The sequence below is a fragment of the Rana temporaria genome, chromosome 1 (assembly GCF_905171775.1).
Source record: "Rana temporaria chromosome 1, aRanTem1.1, whole genome shotgun sequence".
Taxonomy (NCBI): Eukaryota; Metazoa; Chordata; class Amphibia; order Anura; family Ranidae; genus Rana; species Rana temporaria.
The window spans coordinates 394,552,469-394,561,764 of record NC_053489.1 but is presented as its reverse complement, the minus strand read 5'-3'; the positions used below and the strand labels follow the sequence as shown (position 1 = coordinate 394,561,764).

The 9,296-nt window shown below is 43.7% G+C and overlaps 1 protein-coding gene across 1 annotated transcript; it reads right to left on the bottom strand.

Moving 5' to 3' along the window:
• Positions 1–6,447: 6,447 nt before the first annotated feature.
• LOC120930488 (piggyBac transposable element-derived protein 4-like) lies at positions 6,448–8,157 on the bottom strand. Its single transcript, XM_040341669.1, has one exon. It carries the CDS (start codon positions 8,155–8,157, stop codon positions 6,448–6,450), a length of 1,710 nt encoding a protein of 569 aa, XP_040197603.1.
• Positions 8,158–9,296: the final 1,139 nt, after the last annotated feature.

Below are 9,296 nucleotides of genomic sequence, written 5' to 3'. Positions count from 1 at the left end.
TAAACTTTTGCCTCTAGATCAGGGATATGCAATTAGCGGACCTCCAGCTGTTGCAGAACTACAAGTCCCATGAGGCATAGCAAGACTCTGAAAGCCACAAGCATGACACCCAGAGGCAGAGGCATGATGGGACTTGTAGTTTTGCAACAGCTGGAGGTCCGCTAATTGCATATCCCTGCTCTAGATATACTTTTTAGGCCGTGGAAGACCCGAGAATTTGTCACTGCATCCTCCATTTTTTCTATCCCAGGACTCTCCCTCCATTTTTTGTGTGAGGGGCCTCCTCGTATAGACTTTGCGCTTGCGAGCCTGCATCTTTTTTGCACGCTCAGAAAGCCAGTGTTTTATTATTTTATTGTCTAAAAGTTACTGTAAGCTATTTATCTCAAAATTACTCTCTCCTTTTTTTCTCTTTTCAATACTCCTTTTCTATTTTTTCAATCCTTTTTTTCTTCTCCCCTCAGATTCAACTTTAATCTAAACTTTAATCTACACTTTGTGGGGCAGATCCACAAAGAAATTACGCCGGCGTATCTATTGATACGCCGGCGTAATTTCAAAATTCCCACGTCGTATCTTTGTTTTGAATCCTCAAAACAAGATACGACGGCATCTCGGCTAGATCCGACAGGCGTACGTCTTCGTACGCCGTCGGATCTTAGATGCAATTTTTCGGCGGCCGCTAGGTGGCGTTTCCGTCGAAATCCGCGTTGAGTATGTAAATGAGCTATTTACGGCGATCCACGAACGTACGTCGGCCCGGCGCATTTTTTTCCATCGTTTGCGTTCGGCTTTTTCCGGCGTATAGTTAAAGCTGCTATATGGTGGCGTACTCAATGTTAAGTATGGCCGTCCTTCCCGCGTACAATTTTGATTTTTTTGCGTCGTTTACGTAAGTCGTTCGCGAATAGGAATTTGCGTAGAATGACATCACCGCCGTAAGCATTGTCTGGTTCCGGTTTAATTTCGAGCATGCGCACTGGGATACCCCTAGGGACGGCGCATGCGCAGTTAAAAAAAAAACAGGTCACAACGTATTAACATAAAACACGCCCCCATCACAGCCATTTGAATTCCGCACCCTTACGCCGCGAGAGATGCACTACGCCGCCGTAACTTACGCCACAGATTTGTTGTGGATTCAAACTAAAAAAGATAAGTTACGGCGGCGTAGCGTATCTTAGATACGCTGTGCCCGGCGCAGATGTATATGGATCTGCCCCTATGACTTTTATATAAAGCAATTTTCTCTATGAACCAATGTAATGGCTCCTTTAAATGTTCTTACCTTAAACGTTCAATGTCTAAATATCCCACAAAAACAAACCAAAGTCTTTCGATCACTGTCTTCCTCAAAAACAAATTTTCCTGACATGCTCCATTGCAGCATACGTGTGGGTTGGCCCCGCCTCTGTAACTACCCAATAGGACCCCTCCCTATAAATTTCAGCTGTGCGCTCTCAGCCGTGTTCCTTTTTTGTCCTCCTCCATAGGACCATGTGTTTTTGGTTCTCCTACCTGAAGACGATTGTTCCTACGATCAAGATCGGCCGATGATATGGTGTCTCATCCCTCTGATAAGCCTTGACTGTTAAAGCGGAGGTTTCGCGGTTTAATGATTTTTCACTTTTAGGTGCAATGCATAGTAAAACACATCACAAATTCACACTCACTTGCTAGCCGTTTTAAATCGTATTGCCTCGTTTTCTGTCCTAAAGAAGACGTTTTAAAATCACATCCAGGCGTTCTCCATCTTGCTTGTGGGCATTGTGAAGCCCACAAGCAAAGACTTCCTGGATGCGGTGATGCGACCCGCTTGCACAGTCACCTGACGCTCTTGTATAGTCACGTGACCGTGAGATGTTGAAAACAGTACAGATCATCTCCTGTGAATCTCGTGACATTACTCCCAGGAGACATTGTGATCAGCACCCATAACACACTGGGCCGTCGGGGAAAACGAAGGACACGCCCACTCCCACGGGGAACAGTACCTGGAAGCTACATACAAAACGACTGAATAAAGGTAATCATTGAGATACAGGGAAAAAAAAGCATGGATTCTACATGCCTGCGGTTTGTAGTAATACAAACTTCAAATTAAGGGTGAACCTCCGCTTTAAGCAGGGTATGGAGTGTATTGCAGAGTAGCGCTAAAGAGCTGGATTATGTCTTCCACTGGAGAGACGAGAGCGCACAGGCCTGAATACCTAGCAATGTGCAGGTGGCCATTATCTGCTGAAAGCCCGGTGTGTGTATGGATGCGGTATCCCTGGCCGAATCGATCGTAGGTGGTGGTAAGCGGTATCGCCTTCATGGCAGCAGTGTTTATGTTTGTTGTATTGTTTCTCTGTTTTTCCATATGCTGTTTTTTCATGATTGCATCATGCCCAGTGAGCGGCTGGTTCCCGTCCTTTCTTAGCCGCCGCTCCCTCTTACTTCCGGGTTTCCGTCTGCATTCTACGAACGGACGGACCCGGGAATAAAAACGAGGTTTGGTTCGCGCATGTGCGTGAGTATCGCTGTCGTTTTTAAAAAAAGTCGGGGGAAATCTGTGAAGCTCGGGAACAATCGTTCGAAACGACAGCTTCCCGGTGCATTTACAGAGACTACCCCAGGTAAGTGCTCCTTCAGAATGTTTGGTTTTAGCATGTGTTTTAGTAGTTTTTGAGATCTGGTGTTTGACTCTCCCACCTGCAATGTGTCTGTTCTACTATGAATGCTTCATTGCCCCTAGTGGCCAGCCCTCTCTCAGCAGGTAAGATTGGAAAACTATGTTTTTCTTTTCCTGTTGGGGGGGAAGAGAGTGAAGTATAGGGCATTGTCATGACTATGCTTGTCTCTCTCTCTCTCTCTCTCTCTCTCTCTCTCTATTCTTCTTCGTTTTTCAGCCCTTCTAGGTCTGACCAACATCACAGCGAGTCCTGCAGATGCAGCGGGTCCTCTAAATTGCACCACCGGCACTCATCTTCTAGACACCATAATTCTTCTAAATCCGTACATCCCAGTAGGGATACTCCTCACCCCCCCCCCCCCCCTCATCTCACAGCAAGAGTTCAGAGAGATTTTGTTGGGGGTGCAAGGCTCCGGTTTCTGCTAGCAAGTCCCTTTGCGACCATTGTTTTTCAAAGGCAGCCAATGAAAGGGAAGGTGCAGACAAACACCTAGAAGCATTGGTTAAGCGGGTCGTGGAAAAGTCACTACAGGAGAGAGATGCCAGAGTGCAGCATGATTCTCCTCCAGACCCAATGATTCCCTTGTTGGATTGGGGACAAATGCATGAGACTTTTGAAGTTTCTCAAACCACCCATCCCTCAGCTCTCCCCTCAGAGAGTGGTTCAGAAGTGGATGATACGGGGATAGGCTTTGATTATGCCTTAGTTCCTGCTTTAGTGAAAGCAGTCAAGGAAGTTTTGAATTTGGAAGATTCAATTATCTCTCCTCCCAAACAAAGAAAACTTATTAAACTGCTCAATAAGGAGCGACATTATTTTCCGTTTGTCACGGAAATAGGTGCCATTATCTCAGAAGAATGGGGTAAACCTGATAAAAAATAAAAAAAAAGTCTCTATGCAGTCAAAAATTGCAAAATGATATCCTTTTAAAGAGGAAGACGTGAAACATCTTGACTCTACTCCATTGGTTGATGCAGCTTTGATGTGTTTGGTGAGATACGTAACCCTTCCCCTGGAAGATACGGTTTCTTTCAAAGATCATCTAGAGAGACGGATTGATTCAGACCTGAAGAGAATCTACCTGACCACAGGATCAGTCTGTAAACCAATTCTGGCTTTAGCAGCTGTCTCAAAGCCTTAGAGGCATGGTCAGACAATGTGAATGATCCCCTCAGAAGTATCTCTGAAGAAATGGCCAAGAGCTTTCCTATTCAGGAAATCAGGCTAGCATCGGCCTTTCTGGGGGAGGCCTCTATTGATGTTATTCGCCTAGTGGCTTGAGTAATGTTGTCAGCGGTTACTGCCCGCCGTGCCTCATGGCTTCGTCCCTGATCGGCGGATCCAGCTTCAAAGCAAGCTTGGTGCCGCATTCCCTTTTGAGGGCTCTTCTCGCTTTGGTAATAAACTTGATAGTGCCGTCTCCTGGGCCACAGGTGGTAAGTCGGGGTCCCTCCCTCAGTACAGGCGTGTACAAAATCAGAAACGCACTTTTTTTTAGAGTACAGAATACAGACCGTGCAAGGTAAGCACTCAGCTACAGGCCTGGTCGTTAATCTTGAGGGCCCTGGAAATCCAGACACAGTCTTCTTTCAAGAAGCAAACTAAGAGTACTCCTTCTAGTAATCAGGAGTCTACTGAAAAGTCTTTCTGAAATTGGGCGACCTCAATTCGAGATTTTTGGACCATCAAGACGGTCTCTTCAGGCCACACCTGGGTCTTCAACAGCAACCCCAGGCTCAGATTCATGCCTACAAATCTTCCATGTACAGAAGAAAAGAAACAAATCCTATTGGCTTTTGTAAGCTCTTTAGTAACTCAAGGCGCAGCCATTACTGTTCCAGAGTGCGAACGAGGCGAAGGCATGTACTCCCCTTTGTTCATGGTACAGAAAAAGAACAGTACCTGGAGACCAGTAATAGACTTGACTCATCTCAACCGATTTATTTGGAAAGAAATTCAAAATGGAGTCACTATTGACAATCCAGTCAGTCCATCCAGGAGATTGGTTAGTGTCATTAGACCTGAAAGATGCATACTTTCACGTTCCAGTGGTGGCAGACTATCAAAAGTATCTCCGCATTGCGGTAGGCAATCAACACTTACAAATACAGATGGTGCAGCGCTCAAATAAAATAATAAAAGATGATTAGAAAGTCCACAAAATCGCAGTACACCTCCAGTGAGTGCCAATGTAGACAGACAGATGACTGTGTAGGTAATTTCACACGTGCTAGACTCACATCCACCACCACATGAAATGGCCTCTCACCTCACCACCTGGACCCTTTTGATTATGGAGGGTCAAATGCGCTTTATGTGTGAATATCAGCAAATCCAACAGTAGTAGAGACGTCACAGAGAAACCGATAGGTCATCCCAGGTCATGTAATAAACAAATGCCAAAACATAGTGCTCTCCATTTGGATAAACGATTTAATCGTAATAAAAGATAAAAAACACTCACAATGAAGGCCGATGCCGGTGCCGATGTATACAGCTCTTGGGATTTTTTTGATGAACTAGTTTAAAATGTCTAGATACATTGTGGTTAATAAAACCTTTCTTAATATTTCTGACATGCTCATCAACTCTCATATGCAAAGATCTAGATGTCCTTCCTACATATTGCAACCCACAACCACATTGCAACATATATACAACACCTACCGTATCGCATGTGATGAGCTGCTTAATCTCATATTCTCTACTTGTAGCAAATGATAAAAACTTTTTCCGTTTCTTAACATTTGTTTTGGAGTGTACAAGAAACACACCGACCACAAGCATAAAAGCCTCCCAAACAACTTATTTTCCCTAGGGATCGGTGGATTAACCCTTTCATGCCTAAGGGTAAAACAAACCTTAATGCCTGAACGCATTTTTGCAATTGTGACATGTGTTTGTTAAACTGTACATATCTTTGTAACTGCTTGGTGTATCCAGGTGAATTATACCTTGTTTTTTTCAGGACACATTGGGCTTTCTTTTGGTGGTAAATTTTATTGCATAACTCATAAATTCTGTTTTATTATTAAAGGAAAACTGGTCAAAAAGGTAAAAAAAATAACAGTTTTTACATTTTGACTATATATTTCTTGCTGCTACCATGACCCACCACCAAAAAACAACCAAAAATAACTTCTCCTAATACTGCTGTGAATAAATATGCCACATATGTGTGTGTTAAATTGTTGTTTGTACCCATAATTGGGCCCAGAATCCATAGTGCACATTTTGCCTTTAGGAGGGCAATTAATCCAAGTTAACATTTCAGGTACTGTGGATTAATTACAGACACTTTCTGGTATCCAAATATTGGAACTACCCCCCAAATCACTCCATTTTGCAATCAAGACCCCCTAAGGTATCTATCTAGGGGTAAATGTTGGGTTTTTAGCCTCTCAATTTTTGTGGGAACAATTTTAAAATTTAGTAGGCAAAAACATACATTGCTTTTTTTTTTCCACAAATGTTTTAATTTAGCTATATATTTTGTGCCATTACTTTGACCCACCGCCAAAAATCAACCCAAAATAAATTCTCCTACTTCTGACGTGCATGGGGATACTATATATGTGTGCAATATGTTTTTTTTTTACCCATAGCAGGATCCAAAAATATGTTGCATTCAGAGAGGGCAATTCATCCAAGTCTAATTATCAATGTATACATTACAGACACTGCAGTGTGATGTAACTTTTTAAAATGAGAAGTTCAACTTTTGTAACATGTTACATGTTACACCCTGAATAACCTCCTACCTCACTAGTTTCTAATAATGTGGGATGGTGTGGTAAATTTCAAAGCAAGGGTCGAGGCACAGGCCTGGATTGGAAGGGCACGTGGGACAGTGGTAACGAGTATCGCATCTTTTGCCATTTTTGCCACACACACGACACTTCTTCCTGGGGAATTTGCAGCTTGCGGTGATTGGGATAGGACGCAAAAAGTGTCTTTCTGTTAGTCTCCTAACATCCTCTGATTCTGCAGGTTGTCTGGGGTCTTCTTGAAACATCAGGTGTTCTATAATTTTTTCCTGGTACTGCAGGAAGGTGTCAGTACCACCAGATTTTTTATAAAGAACAAATGAATTGTGGATTGCCACCTGTATAAGATATATTGCCACTTTTTTGTACCAGGTTTTAGATTTCCTCATCACCAGGTAGGGCTGCAAGATCTGGTCAGAGAGGTCGACTCCACCCATGTATTTATTGTATGCCGTAATGCACAGTGGCTTTTCCTTCGGTGTAGCTGACCCCCGTTCTGTTACAGTCACTGTGCCCTCTGGGTGGATTGCTGTCAGCATATAGACTTCTTTTCTGTCTGAGAATTTGACAGCCATCATTTCCTCCTGTTGGTAACTGAGTGATGTGCCTCTCTGCAAACGTTGTCTCACCAGCTGCTGTGGAAACTCTTTGCGGTTTTTCCGTACAGTCCCACATGCTCCTGTGCCAGCAGCATGCAGAGATCTAAAAAGTGTCACACTGCTGTAATAATTGTCGACATAAAGATTGTAGCCTTGGTGAAGCAGAGGTTGGATCAGTTGCCAGACAATTTTCCCACTGACTCCAAGATTGTCTGGGCAGCCCAGGGGGTTGATATGTCTGTCCCGTCCTTCATAGATCAGAAATCCATATGTATTTCCTGTTGTGCTTTCGCACAGTTTGTAAAATTTTATGCCACACCGGGCACGTTTGGATGGTATGAACTGCCTAAAATGCAGTCGGCCTTTAAAATTCATCAGGGATTCATAAATAGAGATATTTTTGTCCGGGGTATAAACCGCTGCAAATTTCTTAGACCGAAAAGAAATTAGGGGCCGCAGTTTGAACAGTCGGTCATATGTGGCGTCACTGCTTGGGGGACACTGCAAATTATCGTTAAAATGCATAAAGCGCAGCAATGCTTCAAAGCGGTCTCTTGACATAACTGCAGGAAAAGCTAGGGTGGCATGGATGGGACTAGAGGCCCAATACTGCCGAATTTTAGGCTTTCGGACTAGGCCCATGTTGAGTAACAAATCCAGTACAATTTTCATTTCTGTAAGGTGTGTTGGCACCCATCTCTTCCTGTGAGAAGATGTCGGGTGTTTTGCTATAAACTGGGTGACATTAAGATTAGTTTGATCAACCATGTGCTGTAGGAGCTCGTCATCCACAAATATCTTGAAGAAATCCACAGGGCCAAAATTTTCAACATTGATATTTATGCCTGGTGACGCTGTAAATGTTGGTATTTGAGGGGTGAAAGAGCTCGCTGGTATCCACTGAGAGGTGTACAGCGGCTGTGCAACTGATGGGGGGCTACCTTTTACATCCTCTTGCTGCCTGCTAGTAACAGGCCTTTCATGGTCAGAAGAGCTGCCTGAAGTGTCACTTTCACTGTCACAGATGAAATTCTCATCTTCTGAGCCCAACTCAGGTTCGCTGTCCGAGCACAGGAGGGCATATGCCTGTTCAGCAGTATACCGCCTACTTGCCATTTTTTTAGGCACTCTACAGACCTAAAAATATGCAAAGGTAAACCTTTTTGTTATATATTATAAAAAAACTAAAACCTAAAACTTTTTTCCTAAAATACTGACCCTATCAACGACACTGATGGGAGCACTGATACTGGCTGAGGCACTAACCCACACTTGTGCAGACACAAATGCTGGCAGTTTGGGCACAAACTACACCCCACACACTAAAACAGTAATAAATGTAAAACGTTATATATCTATATATATATTTTTTTTAATAAAACACTGGTGACAGAAACATGAACGCTGAGATGAACGGTGACAAACATGAACGCTGAGATGAACGGTGACAGAAACACTAACGCTGAGATGAACGGTGACAAACACTAACGCTGAGATGAACGGTGACAAACATGAACGCTGAGATGAACGGTGACAAACATGAACGCTGAGATGAACGGTGACAGAAACACTAACACTGAGATGAACGGTGACAGAAACACAAAGCTGAGATGAACGGTGACAAACATGAACGCTGAGATGAACGGTGACAGAAACACTAACGCTGAGATGAACGGTGACAGAAACACTAACGCTGAGATGAACGGTGACAGAAACACTAACGCTGAGATGAACGGTGACAAACATGAACGCTGAGATGAACGGTGACAGAAACACTAACGCTGAGATGAACGGTGACAGAAACACTAACGCTGAGATGAACGGTGACAGAAACACTAACGCTGAGATGAACGGTGACAAACATGAACGCTGAGATGAACGGTGACAGAAACACTAACACTGAGATGAACGGTGACAGAAACACTAACGCTGAGATGATCGGTGACAGAAACACTAACGCTGAGATGAACGGTGACAAACATGAACACTGAGATGAACGGTGACAGAAACACTAACGCTGAGATGAACGGTGACAGAAACACTAACGCTGAGATGAACGGTGACAGAAACACTAACGCTGAGATGAACGGTGACAGAAACACTAACGCTGAGATGAACGGTGACAGAAACACTAACGCTGAGATGAACGGTGACAGAAACACTAACGCTGAGATGAACGGTGACAAACACTAACGCTGAGATGAACGGTGACAGAAACACTAACGCTGAGATGAACGGTGACAGAAACACTAACG